The 18,871-nt window shown below is 40.3% G+C and overlaps 1 protein-coding gene across 5 annotated transcripts; it reads left to right on the top strand.

The window, feature by feature from the left end:
- Positions 1-10,045: 10,045 nt before the first annotated feature.
- Positions 10,046-17,592, top strand: LOC127308790 (uncharacterized). Of its 5 annotated transcripts, none has more exons than XR_007856755.2 (5): positions 10,046-10,420; positions 11,159-11,680; positions 12,106-14,605; positions 14,838-15,010; positions 16,827-17,592. XR_007856755.2 is itself a non-coding variant. In XM_071821417.1 (4 exons), exons 2-4 carry the CDS (start codon positions 14,501-14,503, stop codon positions 17,027-17,029), a joined length of 381 nt encoding a protein of 126 aa, XP_071677518.1. In that variant the 5' UTR covers positions 11,335-11,680; positions 12,106-14,500; the 3' UTR covers positions 17,030-17,592. The 5 variants fall into 5 exon arrangements, 2 of the variants coding, with proteins under 2 accessions (XP_071677518.1, XP_071677517.1); XR_007856757.2 differs by having other exon boundaries at positions 14,838-15,014; XR_011746509.1 differs by having other exon boundaries at positions 14,942-17,592.
- The last annotated feature ends 1,279 nt before the right edge of the window (positions 17,593-18,871 follow it).

The following is an 18,871-nucleotide window of genomic DNA, read 5'->3' as shown; positions in this document are numbered from 1 at the left end:
TTTGGATGGACAAATTCCACTCTTGATCCACGTGCCTCAACCCTATACTTTCCGAACAATTAATGCCACCTTTGTAACAACTCATTTACCAAGTAGTGTTTGGTGTCATCAAAGCATCCCTCCGATGTAGGTGATTAACATGATCTCATGGTCGAAGGATTAGGTTACTATGAATATTTAAAGCTTGAAGCACAACGAACTTAATGACTTGATCATATGTTGCGCTTACTATGGGTGTATGTCCATCACATTATTCACCTAATGATATGATCTTGTTATTAATAACATCCAATGTTCATGATCAGGAAACCATGATCATCTAACAAGCTAGTTTAACAAGAAGCTTACTAGGGACTCCTTTATTTTTACAAAACATACAAGTATTAATGTTTCCGGTTAATACAATTATAGCATGGGATGTAAACATTTATCATGAACACTAAGATATAACAATAAACACTTTTATTATTACCTCTTGGGCATATCTCCAACACGGTATTGACGTGATCAACACCGCACGACTAAAAATTATGCCAGATGATAGACAACGATGGGAGTGGAAGGGACTGCTAAAACCCATGTTAAGGGCCCCTCCGGTAGACCCATGTCATACTCGCACCTAGGGGTGGCTCATATGAAACCCTAGTCTCCACCACCACCTTCTAGTATGTATGTCCATGGCAAATATTCATTTTTATCCATAAAAAGGTTCATAGCATATTCAGATACAAAAATCAATATATTCACAAAAAATATGAATTTGCTTGTCCTATTGGAAAAGTGTGAAATCTACGGTCTTCCATCTGCGGATGTGACAAATCCAATCCAATTTGGTCTTGTCCCGTGGCTCGGACCCGGTCACGTAAATGCAGCTACCATTACGACGGGATACTCTAGTTATTTACTCTGTTTCAATCCCTGGTATGAGATTTCCTTCTTTTAGGGGGTCAAGAGCAATGTGACGAGCAAACTTAACGTGCTTTCCCTCTGTAAGATAGATGTTCATGTTCAAAAGGTTGCAGACCAGGATAGCCTGAGATCAAAACCTGCCAGGATCATAGAAGCTGGACACTAAATATTTATATAGATTTTCAAAAGGTTAAAAAACAATTATTTGAATATTTTTTGAAAAGGTAAATTAAATAAATCTACCAAAAAATTAAACATATGAAAGTGAACAACTAAGTTAAATAAAATACAAAAGGTAAGTGGAAAACGAAAACTAAAAAATAAACTATACAGAATTAAAAAAAGATAAACCACTGGGTTCACCACATTGCGAAGGGGTGTGTATCAACTCAATATACCCCGCAATGAGTAAGAAACAAGAAAGTGGTGAATAAAGGCTAGATCTACACACTTTTCGCAAAACCCATGATACAACTAAAAAAGGGCTAGAGATTTGTAGCGGCTACAAGCATGTGTGCAAATCGATAGATTTAATCAATGACAAACTTGTTAGCTGACATCAAAATGTTTCACGCATGCCATATATCTATATTTTGAAACATGTCTATAATTTATTACAATGATTTTTTTATACATGCTCTACTTCTCACAAGAAGGCACAATTTTTTTTCAAAAGTAAAACAACGTAAGTTTTGACCAAATTTTTAGAAAAAAATTCAACAACTATTATAATACGAAGATATCATATGAAAATATATTACAAATGTATCTAAAAATATTGATTTTGTATTGTAATTTTTTCTAACTGCCCGGTTAAACCTTGCATAGTTTGACACTTGAAGAAGAACTATATGAATTCATTTCAGGAAGGGAAGTAGTATTGGTTACAACCTACAACTAGTGCACTCTATGGATAAGCTTATATTGGTTGCAACTTACAACTAATTAATGTACTCCAATTAATAAGCATATTGTTTGACATATTATTTGCAGGTTATAAATTGCATCTACACATTGACCATCCTTCTCCTCCCTCTCTCTATATATACATGAACAATGTGTGGGTGGAGCAACTTGATCTTGTAGAGTACATCTATCATAAGACATACATACAAACCCTTTAAGAAAGTATCCCATTGCAATTGAATTGTCTTGATGGGGAAGCACACTAGCATCGCACATGCACCAACCCTTGTCTCGCTTCTTCTTCTTATGTGCTTTGCTATTCAGGCTCACTGTAAGTACTGGTATTTATTATTAATATCAAGTAAGCTAATTTTTCAAGATCTAGCATCATCCCAAAGTTTAAATAGCAATAAATATTTTTTTGCACATTTTGGCTACTCAATGTTCGAGACCTATATGGACATTAAGGGTTGATATCCGTTTCTTTGTGTAGGCCGCATCACTGATGACAAGAGCAACGAGAAGATCAATTTACCAGGTGGACTATGTGCGTATAAAAAGCATGGCTCACTTTGCAAAAGCGGATATTGTTATTGTTGTTTAATAACGTACACCTGCTACCTAACCGAGGGCATATGTGAAGAAGAGTGCAAAAAATCTTCTTCAAGCGTAGTAGGGTCGCCAACCCATCCTCCTTTGACATCTCGTTAGGTCTAATTACTCTCGTGTTGTCCCAAATGATCATGCTAATGTACTAGTTGATGTACAATTTGGATATCAACAAATAATATCATAGTTTTACTTATCTATGTTCAGTTGCTGAAATTTAAAATGTCGTTTCCGTAGACTGGGCCACAACAAATATTGTTGATAAGAAAAAAATACAATCTTAAGTGTTGAAAGGTGTCTCACCCTTGAAACGCTAACCCTCGTCCCACAAATACTTTGTCCATTCATGCACCGTTGGTCGTAGCTGGTGTTGCGTGTCAGACTGCCTCCGCCCTAGTCCACTCTCACCTACTACCTCTTGGTACCTCGCCATCTCCACATCGGTGAAACATGAATATTTATTAATAAATTGCAGTCGGCAGTGGTGGTAGGCCAAAAATCAAAACATGTCCTTTTACCTACAAAAAACCGGCATGTAGCCCATTCGATCCGTGTGTGGTTAACTCGATCGAGAACTCGATGTAGGACACAACTGCAAAATTGTTTTGGTACATGAAAAAGGCCTGATGCCGAGTTAACAGCCCCTCGTGGGCTTCGTCTTCCCAATTCTAATCCAAAAAGTTCAACGTTTCCTACTCGATTTAGAGTTCTTGCTGGTTACACGGAGCCAGCCGAACACGATCTCTCCATATTAATGAGCACCAGCGTAGGAAGTCGGCCGACCACGACCTCTACATGCCTTTCCTGATCCAATTTTCAGCGATACAAAACACAACACGGCGCCATGCTAGCTGTCTTGGCATCATGAATCTGCGTCCCGCCATGTTGGATTGCGCTGCTGTCAAGGCCATGACATTCTCTCGGCTTCTTTCGAACGCCGAGCTCACATTTCCAGGAGTGGGATATCATCGGATGGAGACTAAGAAGGCTGAACTCAAGGGCCATGTTTCAGGCAGGGTATTAGGTTGATTTGTGATTTTCTCGCCCTCTCCGAAGAAAAGGATTGATACTCCTTACACGAACAAGCGTGTAATTCGTTGTGCTGCTGATGGCTCAGCACTGAGAGCCATGATGCTGATGTGGAGGGTGGCCAGCATACATACAAATTTGCCGATCTGCGCAGCCGCGTAGATCAGGCCGGTCACCGTTTAGGGCAACTCTCCAACTCAACCAATTGGTTTAGAGCAAATTGGCCGGTCTTGTTTTGATGAGCAAAGCAGCTATGGGCAACCATGTGCTCGACATTGCCATCTCTCCATCTCGCAAACTTTGCCGAAACTCCATCCGCTTGTGCTCCACCCAATTGACATTTAAAGGCATCATCATGCGCTGGTGCGTTACATGGAAGAGATCTCCACCATACATGTATTTTTCTGGCAAGAGTTTGTTGATGCTGGCAATGTGCTCTGGTCATGAGATATGTAGCACAAGTCCATATCTGCAGTATTATATGAATCCTTGAGATGAGACGGTAAGCTACAGAGGTACTAAGATGTCAGAAAACGAATGAGCGTTTTAGCAATTAATAAAGATCTGTATCACCCTCATGTCCTTAAGTCTTGACTCAGAGGCGTAAGTTTTTAGTTATGCTCCTGGATTTTGTATGTTAATCAACCGATTTATATTTCACTGTTTGTTGGTCATATATGTGTATCTTTCAGGTGCCCGGAAGGAAAGGAGAGATGGAGAGTGATACGTCTCCAACGTATCTATAATTTCTGATGTTCCATGCTAGTTTTATGATAATACCTACATGTTTTGCTCACACTTTATAATGTTTTTATGCATTTTCCGGGACTAACCTATTAACAAGATGCCGAAGTGCCAGTTCCTGTTTTCTGCTGTTTTTGGTTCCAGAAAAGCTGTTCGGGAAATATTCTCGGAATTCGACGAAACAAAAGCCAAACCTCCTATTTTTCCGAGGGACACACGGAGCCAGAAGGGCAAGTCAGGGAGGGGCCCACGGCCTCCAGACCATACTGGGGCGCAACCAAGGAGGGGGGCGCGCCGCCCTATGGGGTGGGCCCCCCAGGCACCCCCTCGCGCCGCCCTTTCGCCTATATATTCCTCGCGACGCGAAAACCCTACATCAATCAATCATACTCCAGAAAGACTCCAGGGGCGCCACCGCCATCGCGAAACTCTGTTTCGGGGGACAGAAGTCTCTGTTCTGGTACGCTGCCGGGACGGGGAATTGCCCCCGGAGTCATCTCCATCGACACAACCGCCATCTTCATCGCCGTTGCTGTCTCCCATGATGAGGAGGGAGTAGTTCTCCCCCGAGGCTGAGGGCTCTACCGGTAGCTATGTGGTTCATCTCTCTCTCTCTCCCATGGTGTGATCTTTATGTGATCATGAGCTTTGTATCACTATTAATCTATGTGCTACTCTAGTGATGTTATTAAAGTAGTCTATTCCTCCTCCATGATGTAAAGTTGACAGTGTGTGCATCATGTAGTACTTGGCGTAGGTTATGATTGTAATCTCTTGTAGATTATGAAGTTAACTATTACTATGATAGTATTGATGTGATCTATTCCCCCTTTCATAGCTATTGGTGACAGTGTGTATGCTATGTTAGTACTCGGTCTAAATTCCAACGGTGTATTATGCACTCTAGAGGTTACTTTAATATGAACTCCGAACGTTGTGGAGCTTGTTTACTCCGGCTTGAGGTGTGCTCTTGTAGCCCTACACAATGAATGGTGTTTGTTATCCAACAAGAGAGTGTTGAGAGTAGCACAAGTGAGGAGAAGTTATTTATTTATTATGTGATCATTATTGAGAGTGTCCACTAGTGAAAGTATGATCCCTAGGCCTTATTTCTAAGCATTGAAACACCATTTCCAACAAGTTCTGCTACATGTTCGCTTGCTGCCATTTTTATTTCAGATTGCAATTACTACTTATAATCATCCATATTACTTGTATTTCACTATCTCTTCACCGAACTAGTGCACCTATACATCTGACAAGTGTATTAGGTGTGTTGGGGTCACAAGAGATTTCTTGTATCTTAATTGCAGGGTTGCTTGAGAGGAATATCTCTGACCTCTACCTCCCTGAGTTCGATAAACCTTGGGTGATTCACTTAACGGAAACTTGCTGCTGTTCTACAAACCTCTGCTCTTGGAGGCCCAACACTGTCTACAGGAATAGAAGCGTGCGTAGACATCAAGCTATTTTCTGGCGCCGTTGCCGGGGAGGTAAGGTAAAAGGTATTCACATCCTCCGACTACTAAGCTATTTCCTAGCACTGTTGCCGGTGTGTGAGTGCTCGAAGGTATTTCCTTTAGATCCTGCAATTATATCTTTTTGTTTCTTGTTTTTATTTTCACTAGTTAGGCTTAATGGAAAACAACACAAAAATTAGAGATCTTTATGAACTTTATATTGAATTAGGACATGATGTGTTTGAAGAGAGAATTAAAAAACATATGGAACTTTGTTTGCAAAATAGTTGTAGCAATGTTATTAGCATGAACTCTTTGAATACTATTATTGCTAGTGCTATGGAAGAATTTAAGCTTGGGGAAGCTGGTTGTGATATTTTTAGTCCCCCAAGTTTTGAGGAGAAAATTTTCTTTGATGATACTTTGCCTCCCATTTATGATGATTATAATGATAGTCGTATTTTTGTGCCACCCACTATGGAGGATAAAGTTTATTATGATTATACCATGCCTGCAATTTATGATAATTACAATGATGGTTGTGGTAGTTTTACTCCCACTATTACTAATAAAATTGATTATACTTATGTGGAGAGTAATGATACTTTTATGCATGTGAATAAGAATGCTTTATGTGATAGTTATATTGTTGAGTTTGTTCATGATGCTACTGAAAGTTATTATGAGAGAGGGAAACATGGTTATATGTATCTTAATAATATTAAGTTTCCCCTCTTTATGTTGAGAATCTTGAAGTTGCGCTTGTCTTGTTTTCCTATGCTTATTGCATTATGCTTACATGACTGGTTTATTTACAAGATTCCTTTTTATAGGAAGTGGGTTAGACTTAAAAGTGTTTCTTATTTGCTTTTGATGCTCTGTTTTGCTTCAACTCTTATTTCTTGCGAGAGCATCATTAAAATTACTGAGCCCATCTTAATGGCTATAAAGAAAGCACTTCTTGGGAGATAACCCATGTTTTTATTTTGCTACTGTTTTGTTGTGTCTTGGAAGTTGTTACTACTGTAGCAACCTCTCCTTATCATGTTTGTTTTGTTTTTGTGCCAAGAATTGCCTCTAATGGTAAGAAAGTGGTATTTGGGAGATTTGCAATCTTGTTTACTGTTTCTGGTTCGTCACGAGAAAAATCGCCAAAACTCACCAGAACGTAAGTTTGAGCTGCCAATTTATGAGCATCTTCCCCAGGTATTTATCTAACTTTCATTAGTTCAGAGTTTTTCGAGTTACGCAGCGTAACTATTTTTCAAAAATCAATTTTTACGAACTATTCTGTTTTGACAAATTCTTGCACTATTTTGCATTTGCATCTTTTTGCCCACCTTTTTGAGTTCTCTTGATCAAAGAACCTTATTGAAGTTGTGCTACAGTAGCTAATTTTTATTAAAATGCTTTTCATATGTCATACTGAACTTTGTAGATTTGATTAATATTATCATTGCACTAACACTGCTAATGAGATTTGTGATGAGTTTTGTATGAAGGAAGTTTTCAAGTGTAGGAAAGAAGAATGATGAGATGAGATGAAGAATGGACAAAAGCTCAAGCTTGGGGATGCCCATGTCACCCCAAGATATATTCAAGAAGTACAAGCGTCAAAGCTTGGGGATGCCCAAGGCATCCCCTTCTTCATCAATAAAAATATCAGGTCCTGTTTCTGTTCACTATATTTTTATTGCTTCATATACTATGTGTTATTCTTGGAGCGTCTTTATTTTCTGTTGTGTATTTTATTTTCAATAAAGTGGGCACCATCATACCATGTTTGTTTGGGAGAGAGACACGCTCCGCTTTTTCATATGAACACTTGTGTTCTTAATTCATGTTCATGGCGGAAGATGAAAGCCGCAACATTTATTGCTATTTGGTTGGAAATAGAAAATGCTTCATGTGGTAAATGGTATATTGTCTTGAATAATTTGATACTTGGCAATTCTTTTGAGCTCTCATAGATCATGTTTAAGCTCTTGCATCATGTAGTTTAAACCTATTAGTGGAGAACTACTGTAGAGCTTGTTGAAATTTGGTTTGCATGATTGGTCTCTCTAAGGTCTAGATATTTTCGGGTAAAAGTGTTTGAGCAACAAGGAGACAGTGTAGAGTCTTATAATGCTTGCAATATGTTCTTATGTAAGTTTTGCTGTACCAGTTCATACTTGTGTTTGCTTCAAACAACCTTGCTAGCCAAAGCCTTGTACTGAGAGGGAATGCTTCTCGTGCATCCAAAACCTTGAGCCAAAACTCATGCCATTTGTGTCCACCATAACTACCTACTATGTGGTATTTTTCTGCCATTCCAAAGTAAATTGCTTGCGTGCTACCTTTAAAATTTCATTCCTTGTCTTTGCAATACATAGCTCATGGGAAAGTAGCCTAAAAACTATTATGGTAATGAATATGTCGCTTATGTATCTTAGTTCTTATAAGTTGCTTGTTGAGCGGTAACCATGTTTCTGGGGACGCCGTCAACCTGTTACACCTTTGTTGAATATCATGTGAGTTGCTATGCATGTTCGTCTTGTCTGAAGTAAGGGAGATTTCTCATGATTAAATGGTTTGAGTATGCATATTGTTAGAGAAGAACATTGAGCCGCCAACCAAAGCCATGTATCATGGTGGAAGTTTCAGCTTGGACATTAATCCTCACATCTCTTATGAGAATATTATCTGTTGTTGAATGCCTAAAGCATAAAAGAGGAGTCCATTATCTGTTTTCTATGTTGTCCCGGTATGGATGTCCTCAAGTTGAGATCTATCAAAATTGAGAAATCAAATGCGATCTATCTCCTTGGACCTTTGTACATGTGGCATAGAGGTACCCCTTTGTGACACTTGGTTGCAACATATGTAATGCAATGATAATCCATGGAAGCCCGAGCTAATTAGGACAAGGTGCGGGCACTATTGGTATTCGATGCATGAGGCTTGCAACTTATAAGAGGTTTTATGCATAACACATTTGAATTATTACTACCGTTGACAAAATTGTTTCCATGTTTTCAAAATAAAAAGCTCTAGCACATGAGTAATCCATGCTTCCCTCTGTGAAGGGCCTTTCATTTACTTTATGTTGAGTCAGTTTACCTACTTCTTTCTATCTTTGAAGCAAACACTTGTGTCAACTGTGTGCATTGATTCTTACATGTTTACTTATTGCACTTGTTATATTGCTTTATGTTGACAACTATCCATGAGATATACATGTTACAAGTTGAAAGCAATTGCTGAAACTTAATCATCCTTTGTGTTGCTTCAAAACCTTCTATTAAGAATCTATTTCTTTATGAGTTAAATCTTGTGCAAGACTTATTGATGCTTGTCTTGAAAGTACTATTCATGAAAAGTTTTTGCTATATGATTCAGTTGTTTAGTCATTATCTTTACCATTGCTTCGAATCACTTCATTCATCTCATATGCTTTACAATAGTACTAGTAAGTGTGCACGTGCAACGCACGTCTTATAATTTAAATACAACCATATCATTTGAATTTTATATATTGTTCTGGCGAGTTTTTTGGGAGTCAAATAGAGGTTTTCTTCGAAGGTTTATCCACAATCATACAATTTGTGGAATTTTTATTCTTTCATCTTGATGTCTTGATTCCTGATATCATCATCATCATTTTATTCTGAATCCGACTAAGATGATGACTAATTTTCTTCAAAAATGAATGTGTCATATGGACCTATGAAGTGGTAATCCGAGTTAGTTTTCAAATAATGATATAATGTAAAATATGTATGACGATACAGAGCAAGATATATTTATTAAAGACTGTCAGATCCCAAGACCACAAGATGACATGCATGATTATGATTTTTTTGACAAATTTAACATCCGGACACCACAAGTTGACATGCATGATTACGACGAATCTTTGACAAAATTCAACATCCCGAGACACAAGAGACCACGAGATGAAAAATTTTAATACTGCCCACATCTATAAAAAGATGTCTCAACTCTGGCAAAATTTGCATGTATCTACTCACTGAAATACATCTAGATAAATGCATATTTGATATCATTGAAATATCTTTTTATGGACAAAGGTAGTATATTCTGTCGGAAATATTCAAAATCATCAAACAATTATGACAGAACATCTTTTTTCAAACACTTGTAAATTGTCACACACCTCCGACCGTACAAAACGATCTTTCTTTGTTTGAAACTGTACAAAACGATCCTACAGCACACACCCGAATCAGCACTCCTAATAATCTACTACTATTAAAAGAGACAGAGAGGCAGATCCAAAACATCTGGACCGTCTAACCATCTAATCTACCGGCTCAGATTAGCCCTAAAACAAGTGTTAGACGCTCACAACCCACGTCTAAATCAAACTGCTAGCTGAACAAAACGCAACACCACAGCCACCTCCGCGCACGCCGCCGCCAAACCGCCGCTCCGCCCGACGCTGCGCACGCCGCGCACGCTGTCGCGCACATCGCCACCGCCGTCTCCAACGCGACCCATCGCCTCCGCTACCAGTGCGAACCGCCGCCTCCAGCTGGACCCGTCACCTCCGCTACCAGCGCCAACCGTCGCCGCCTACCAACGCGGACCCTCGCCGCCCGGCCGTCCCTGCCGCCACCGGCGCGGGCCGTCGCCTCCGCCACCGGCGCGGACCCTCTCCGCCCGGCCGTCTACGACGCCTTGCCCTTCGCAAGGACGCCGCCACCACCTGCCAAAGTCTAACTGCTCCTCGAGGCTGCAGTTCTACATCAAATTTGATGGTACCTGAATTGCAAGTTCTGAACCGATCTAATATTGCTACCTGAATTTCATATGGAATAGATTGTAGTACAATCCATTTGGTTTATTACTGTCTTGCTACGTGAGAATCTGGCGAAATGAGTACTGGTTAAGGTTCGGTGTTGAGGATTCATTCTTCTTAAGTTCATGGGAGTTTGCAAGAGCTCATGCTTATTGTCTTATTGTTTGCCTGAGTTAGGAAACAAGTATGGAGTATGTACTAGAAAGTCCACTGCACTGAAGCGTGAGTCATAATTCAGATATCCTAGAAATAGAATAACTACCCAGGTGCAAAATAATTCAACTCACAAAACCATCCAGACCAAGGTGCAGACACGAAATACAGGCCATTCAGAAGCCAATTTAATGGCAATATTTAATGGTAGTCCTACAGAAGTTTTTCACAACATATTTCCCCAACTGCAGAAGTCTTCCGGTGGGTATGACTATAATTTGTCTGAATTGGTTTCAATTCTATCGAATTTTGTTTAGAATACATGGTGATTTCATGGGTAAGCGTTCATAAGTACTATTGACTGGTAATATACTTGGTGAGCTTATTCATATCTGAAATTTGTGATTCCCTACTATAACTTCAGTGTAATTGTGTTATTGTAAAACTATATCCAATCAAGTATATTATATCAAGTTGAAAGCAATTCAACTGCTATGTTACTTCTCTCATACTGTTTTTTGTTTTTGTTTTGTTGATTATGCAGATTCTAAATGGTTGTGGAAGAGCTTCAAGTTTGTTACTGATGGTGTGTACTGTGTAGTCCAAATCATCTAAAAATAAAGGTCTGCATCCGATATATTTAAATGTTTTTTTTCAAGAAATATTGTCAAGAATAGAAGATATTATTATGTTTAGTTTAGTTTTATGTTTTCAGTTTTCAATTGACACTGCTCTTACTGAACCTGTCACGGTTTAACAATAGATAGTACCGGATGTTACATACTATTAACACCACCTTATCCTCATGGGAGTTGCTGCTAGAGCCGGCGAATCCAAGAAGAGGGGATCGGTCGCCGCATGTCGTCCTCGCTTGCCACGACGCTGCCTGAGGCGGAGGCGCTGCTGGCCCGCGCAAACGCATGCCAAGGCCGGCACCGATCCTCACACTCGCCCTGCCAATCCCGTGATTGCATATATCGACTGCTCTATTACAGCTTACATGTCCGCCTTCCTATTCCATACCGAGTTGATCATGTACAAGACGGACGAGCAGATAAAGAAAGAGGTACACACTTCGCTAATCATGTTCAACCATGTTTGCCAGAGTTTAAGGTTATAACGAGGAAGCCATACATAATTTTAGCACCTTTCTTGGACAAAAAAATGTACCGCTGCCAGTTGTGGTATGAGAATCCTGACTCCCTGAAATCTAAAATAAGTCCAGATCTGATCAATGCTGTACATCATCTTAAATTATTTACAGCTTGCATCTTCAGTACTGACAGTTAAAATTTGGTGTTGACAAAGTTTGCATGAATATGAGGATTCTCAGATGCAACTCTTGGACATTATTTCTTTTACTTTTTTCTTAACCTCTAAGGACATTTTCATAATTGCCTAGATTCTTATTATTCGTTCAGAATAATATTCATGAGAAGCAATTTGTTTTTGCAATAAAAAGAATGTTTACTTCCATTTATTGATTTTCAGGTGGATCTACCTTTCTGATAGTGCAAAAAGGTGGACATTAAACTCAGAATCTTGGCACTGTAATTATCTTCAGCCAGTGCAGAACCTGAGCCACCAAAACAAAGGTCTTTGAAGGTTCTGCATCTCAACATAGACTAAGTTGCCTACTGTTTCTATGTATTGTCTTTTCCAGTGTAGTTCTTTCTGATATGGGCCTCCTACGTATAAATATTTTAGAAACATTTTTTTATTTCAAACACAACATTATCTTTCATTGAGTCTACTCATTGGTCATATTTTTCAAAGGAAGACATATCAAGTGTCATATTTGTAGCAGATTTGGTATTTGAACTGATTGCGCCATTTCGGTTCAACAACCTGAAAATTCTGCCTCTACTATATTCTTTTCTAATTTATTTGACTGTCCTGGTTGCATCAGAAATGACTACACAATTTTTTAATGGTGCTGGCATGGATTTACCACCTTGAAATATTGGTTGTTGCTATTGTTAATTCTATACAAGTTATTCCAGTGAAACCATGTTTGTAGTTAACGAGGACCTTGAATATTTTCTTCACTCTCCATAGCCAGGAGCTGTGACATGTATCCTCTCTCATAACTGGTGAAAAAATTGTGAGGCATATCCCACATTCTGAACTATCTGTCATATGCACATTGTGAATTATAGGCCTTTCTTCTCTCCGAGGTAGGGATGCCTCAGCAGGCAAGCGTAAGATTTAAGAAAATAAAAATGCAGAAGATGAAAATTTGCGTTCTGAAACTACGATTTCTGTTACTGTGACTTATGCCAGCCTTTTATATGCTCACCCAGATTGAAGAATTGTTTTTTCAACCCATATTGGCTTTATTAATCGTCCTATAAAGTTACACTCCCGCGCGTACTTCATGATGTAACAAGGTTATTCAATGTTGAATATTATCTTTTGGGGCCGTTAAAAATTCTTATATATATATTATCTAACAATGATCCTACTACCACCATTAAATTATTAGACTGCATATCTTCTGATTTGTGCTGGTGTTCATATTTTCTTTGCGAAGTATCTTTATTTCCTTTTTGTGTGATACCACTATAATGGAAATGAGTAGATGCGAGTAGCTTCTCAAGTCTATTTCATACCTTATTTCCTCACCTCAAATATATTGCTACATTATGAGGGATAGCATATTCTGATTTTTCTCTCTTGCTAGAAAAAGTTAAATTGCTACGAAACCAATTTATAAATAAAGAAATATCTAATCAAAAACCACATGAGGCAATTTATCCATGTCGGCCCTATGAAACACGATGCAAACTAATATATGTTATGAAGAGTATTTTTATCATGAAATAATAGTTCAATCTCCCAAATGGCTCAATCATTGGTATTTTGTATTTAAAATTTATACATGATACCCTATATCAATTGAGTGTCAAGTTCATATGATATGTTATGCATAACATACTGTATCAAGTGTAGTTATAAATAATTTGTAACTAAATTTGTGGCTTTACCTTAATTTTTTTACTATTAAGGTTAACTGTAAATTATTTGTTAAATGTTTCTCACGTCGAGACTTATGTCAGCCCAGCTGAAGCTGATATTTTCAGTGTCACTTTAAAATATCATTGCCACCATCCTCACATTTGAGCCAAGCCGGATATGCTGGCAGTTTTGTGTTCTCAAAGGTAACGATTACAAACAAACATTCTCTATTAGTTTTTTTTTTCCTAACTACTTGTTTTGTTACGTTCTAGGTGTCAGGAAACACATGAGAGTTGAGACATGTGTGTGTGAAACAAACGTTTAATTCAAACTTCAGGCCTAATGTGTGTGAATTTTTTTATAATTAATGTCGATTTTTTTTAAAGTTGCTTGTTACCTAAATATTTCATAAGTATGTTATCATGTACATGTGTAATTTTTTTGTGGAAGTTGCCGATTTTGTAATCATATCAAACATGTTCCATGATTTGCTAATATATGCCTTGTATTACACGTGCTTGTCACGTGCACTTTTACTAGTCTTCAAAAAGAACTGGACAACACTCCCCACTCTGTAGCTCTCTCTCCCACCAACTGTACCTGCTACCTCCCACCGCCCCCGCAAGGTCCCCTGCTCGCCAGCTCCCTCGGTTGACCTCATCGGGCCGCCCTCCCCTTCATCCCACCGCAGACGTTAGGACTCGTACACCCCCTGCTCTTCGCCGCCTCTCCTCATCGAATCCGTTCATCAAAGAGTCCGGGGAGGCGCTGCCACTCGGCATGCTCGCGGCCTCGCCGGCGACCCAGAGCTAGGGGCCGACGGAGGCGGACGCGGAGGCGCGCGCCTCGTATCCACCGGATAGGAAGCTGCGGACACCACGTGTTGGAGGGCTTCACAACGCTGCCCGTCCCCCTGCAGAAACAGCCGATGAGTCGGAGCAATCACCGAGGGACGCCGTCGAGGACGACCTGCTCCAGCGGGCTGCCCATGTGGCGAGCGTTCTGGGCACCACCAAACCAGCATCGTGTGCAGGTAGAGTTCCCCTCTTCAGCAAAACCAACTCTTACCAATCTATAGAAGAAAGGGAGCGGAGAATCTCTCTGAAGTCTGAAGTAGGAGTCTAGGATGCTTGTTAAATATATTTACACTTGCTAATATGTGTATGCGTGTTTTCAATACTGTATACTTTGGTGTCAGAAATATTACTTCGACATTGACCCGATATCTATTGTACATATACTAAATGCAAGATCATTCTACGTAGGTACTTCAATCCTGTTTGGCGGTTCATTCAAGTGGATACCTTGGTGAAATCCCACGTGGAATTTCCAAAAATCTTATGTTTTTCTACCTACATCCTATGTTCAGCAAGCTGTTGTTGGCAGGAGGCCAGCCCTGCCAATATTGGGGACTGGCTTCGCCACTATAGATGGAAATGTGGGTAATTATTCTTGTCATTACACCCTGTATAATTTTATTTGTCCATAGGTGTGCCTTTTCAAGATCTGTTAGCATCTACAGTAGTTTTAGTTGTATACAAGTGTGCATAGCAGAAAATAGATTATCTAAACCATGCACCAAATTTGGTAGCCTTAGTGTCGCTCAGATTTGGGCCTGTCGACTTCCATGTCGGATCAGTAGTGCTATAAAATGGGCTGTAAGTATAGAATGATTAATAACCTTTTATTGTCAGGTTGGAGCTTCTTTTTGGCATCACCAAAGGGACAAATCGTCCAAGGAAATGAATACATAGTTTGATAGTAAACTCGGAGTCCAAATCCTATCGATAGGTCATAGTAACAATGCAAAAATGCCAAGATTAGAAAGTAAATACAAATGTAATTGGAGTGTTGTGCCAGGGAACCAATACCAATGAAACAATCGGGAATATACTGTTTTGGCTAATGCATCTCTGCTAGCAAGTGTAGAGATTACGTGGTCTAGTAATAATTTCTTCAGAGGTAACTATTGCCCGTGTAATCAGCGTCTTCTCCAAATTATTGCAATCACACCTGCAAAAAACTTTAGTGGTCAGCATTTTGATTGGTTGTCACACAGAAAATGTATGTAGAAAATAAATGTAGAAAATGACCTTTGAAAGGAGAGAATGTACTCACTCCAATATCTCTACCGAAGTGTTAAGGTGAAACCTGCAGTTATCATCCTTAATCTCCGATGAATCAACTTCTATTCTGTAGGAAAAAGTTTATATTTCCAATATAAAGTACAGATGCTACAGCCCTGAATAAAGCTTCCTATAAAATCCAGACACTGTTCAATCCAGTAAAACATGGCAGATGCATACTCATCACCAGCCATATTTAGTGTTTTAGCTCGTCTCTGTAATCTCAGGGATTAGCTCCACAATGTCCCTGTGTGAAGTAATTTGTTCAACAACTCAGTTTATAAGCATCTTTAGCAAGTATACAAACCACAAATAATAGAGGAAGTCCATAAGTGCAAGTACTTTAGTTTTATTTGATGTATCACTACTCCCTCCGTTCCATAATTTTTGTCGCAAATTAGATACATCCAAATCTGGGGCAAGAATTATGGAACGGAGGGAGTACTAAATTTGGAATGCACAAGCATATACAACACTAATCAAAATATGAACTGCAGCATAAACCAAGAAGACTACTCAACTTAATTAGACTCCATGTGTACACCTGGTCTTGGAGTTTGAAAGAAAACATCCTCTTTTAGAAGAATATAAAGCATTCTTCTGCAAAGACAATTCTACAACCTCTGAGCAGCAAACAAAGTGAATACAAAGCAAAAGAACACATTGTGTTGATAATACACCTTAAAATAAATAAGTTAAAATAGCATCATGGAAGCTGACATCCAAAAGCTTTCTAGGAATAAAAGTTTGCTGAATCCACTTGAACAACAGAAGCACAAATTTATATATACGGAACAATGGGATTAAATAGTATCGCACAATGCTTTGATGGTCAGACAATAAAAGGAAACGAAAATAGAGGCGCTGCAGCCTTCTCCATAATCAGACCAATTCCTTCTGTAAACATTTTTTTCTTTTCTTTTTGAGGAATCACATGTGAGGGCATATCATGATTGCTTCCATGCCTCAATTCGTACACATTAAAGAAGTTGTAGTAAACCGATTTGGTTGGCATCATGTCATGATCTAACAATATAGCTTCGATGGTCGCAAATGTTTCATTGGTAGACGATTTAACAAAACCCCACCATTGATACCTTCAAATTTCTGCGTGGAATCTGTGTGTAGGGATGCAGGACCCAGTTGTCAAGGAGACCCCCGCCTTGGAGGACCAGTACGCCGTCGAGCTGGGTGCAGGAGACGGGCGGGTGCAGTGGACCTGCCGCCGGTTGGAAGGTGCAGGGCGGCGGTGTCCTGGAACACATCGTCGTGGAGGACAGCATCGTCCTGGAACACGGCATCGACGTGAAGGCAGGTCGGCAACGTCCTGAAACACGACGGTGTTGGGACGGGCGGCAGAGTTGGAGGTAGAGTGGTGGCGTCATGGAGGACGGGCAGCGGTGTTTCGCCAGCCCCTCTTCCGACCTCGCTCTTTCTTCCATGGAGGCCGGCGTCTGGCTCCGAGCCGCGTCGATGCCGGTGAGCCTGCTGTTTCAGCACACCTGTCGCCTCCGCCTCCGTTTCCTCCCGCCGTCCCCTCTTCCGACCTCGCCGATTCGATCGAATCTGGCATCAGTTTTCGAGGAGGAACCCAAGGCAGCAGGACGGCATGGATGTTGGTCAGGTACCGGCGCGTGGGGAGGCGGCGTGGCAGGGGCTCTCGCGTGGAAGAACATGGGAATCTGGTACTGCAGATCGTGCGAGGCAGTTTGCTTTCTCCGTGGACTGGGCGTGGGTGTGAATTTTTGTTCGCTCGGCGGACCATGGCAGACAATACATCATTGGAACGATCTGAGGCATTGGATCTAGGTCTGTGAACGGTGTAGATCGTTTGGATGGGACTCTCTGTGGCTTTTAATAGTATATATAGTATAATATAGTGGTGATTGATCAAGATCACGATAGTAGCATGTCACTTCAGAAATTATTATTTTTATCGTTTACCTACTCGAGGGCGAGTAGGAACTAAGCTTGGGATGCTTGATACGTCTCCAACGGATCTATAATTTCTGATGTTCCATGCTAGTTTTATGACAATACCTACATGTTTTGCTCACACTTTATAATGTTTTTATGCATTTTCCGGGACTAACCTATTAACAAGATGCCGAAGTGCCATTTCCTGTTTTCTGCTGTTTTTGGTTCCAGAAAAGCTGTTCGGGTAATATTCTCGGAATTCGACGAAACAAAAGCCAAACCTCCTATTTTTCCGAGGGACACACGGAGCCAGAAGGGCAAGTCAGGGAGGGGCCCACGGCCTCCAGACCATACTGGGGCGTGGCCAAGGAGGGGGGCGCGCCGCCCTATGGGATGGCACCCCCTCGCGCCGCCCTTTCGCCTATATATTCCTCGCGACGCGAAAACCCTACATCAATCAATCATACTCCAGAAAGACTCCAGGGGCGCCGCCGCCATCGCGAAACTCCGTTTCGGGGGACAGAAGTCTCTGTTCCGGTACGCTGCCGGGACGGGGAATTGCCCCCGGAGTCATCTCCATCGACACCACCGCCATCTTCATCGCCGTTGCTGTCTCCCATGATGAGAAGGGAGTAGTTCTCCCCCGAGGCTGAGGGCTCTACCGGTAGCTATGTGGTTCATCTCTCTCTCCCATCGTGTGATCTTTATGTGATCATGAGCTTTGTATCACTATTAATCTATGTGCTACTCTAGTGATGTTATTAAAGTAGTCTATTCCTCCTCCATGATGTAAAGTTGACAGTGTGTGCATCATGTAGTACTTGGCGTAGGTTATGATTGTAATCTCTTGTAGATTATGAAGTTAACTATTACTATGATAGTATTGATGTGATCTATTCCCCCTTTCATAGCTATTGGTGACAGTGTGTATGCTATGTTAGTACTCGGTCTAAATTGCAACGGTCTATTATGCACTCTAGAGGTTACTTTAATATGAACTCCGAACGTTGTGGAGCTTGTTTACTCCGGCTTGAGGTGTGCTCTTGTAGCCCTGCACAATGAATGGTGTTTGTTATCCAACAAGAGAGTGTTGAGAGTAGCACAAGTGCGGAGAAGTTATTTATTTATTATGTGATCATTGTTGAGAGTGTCCACTAGTGAAAGTATGATCCCTAGGCCTTGTTTCTAAGCATTGAAACACCGTTTCCAACAAGTTCTGCTACATGTTCGCTTGCTGCCATTTTTATTTCAGATTG

Source organism: Lolium perenne, chromosome 6 (assembly GCF_019359855.2).
Source record: "Lolium perenne isolate Kyuss_39 chromosome 6, Kyuss_2.0, whole genome shotgun sequence".
NCBI lineage: Eukaryota > Viridiplantae > Streptophyta > Magnoliopsida > Poales > Poaceae > Lolium > Lolium perenne.
The sequence above is the reverse complement of the archived record's forward strand: the minus strand, read 5'-3'. Positions and strand labels throughout refer to the sequence as shown.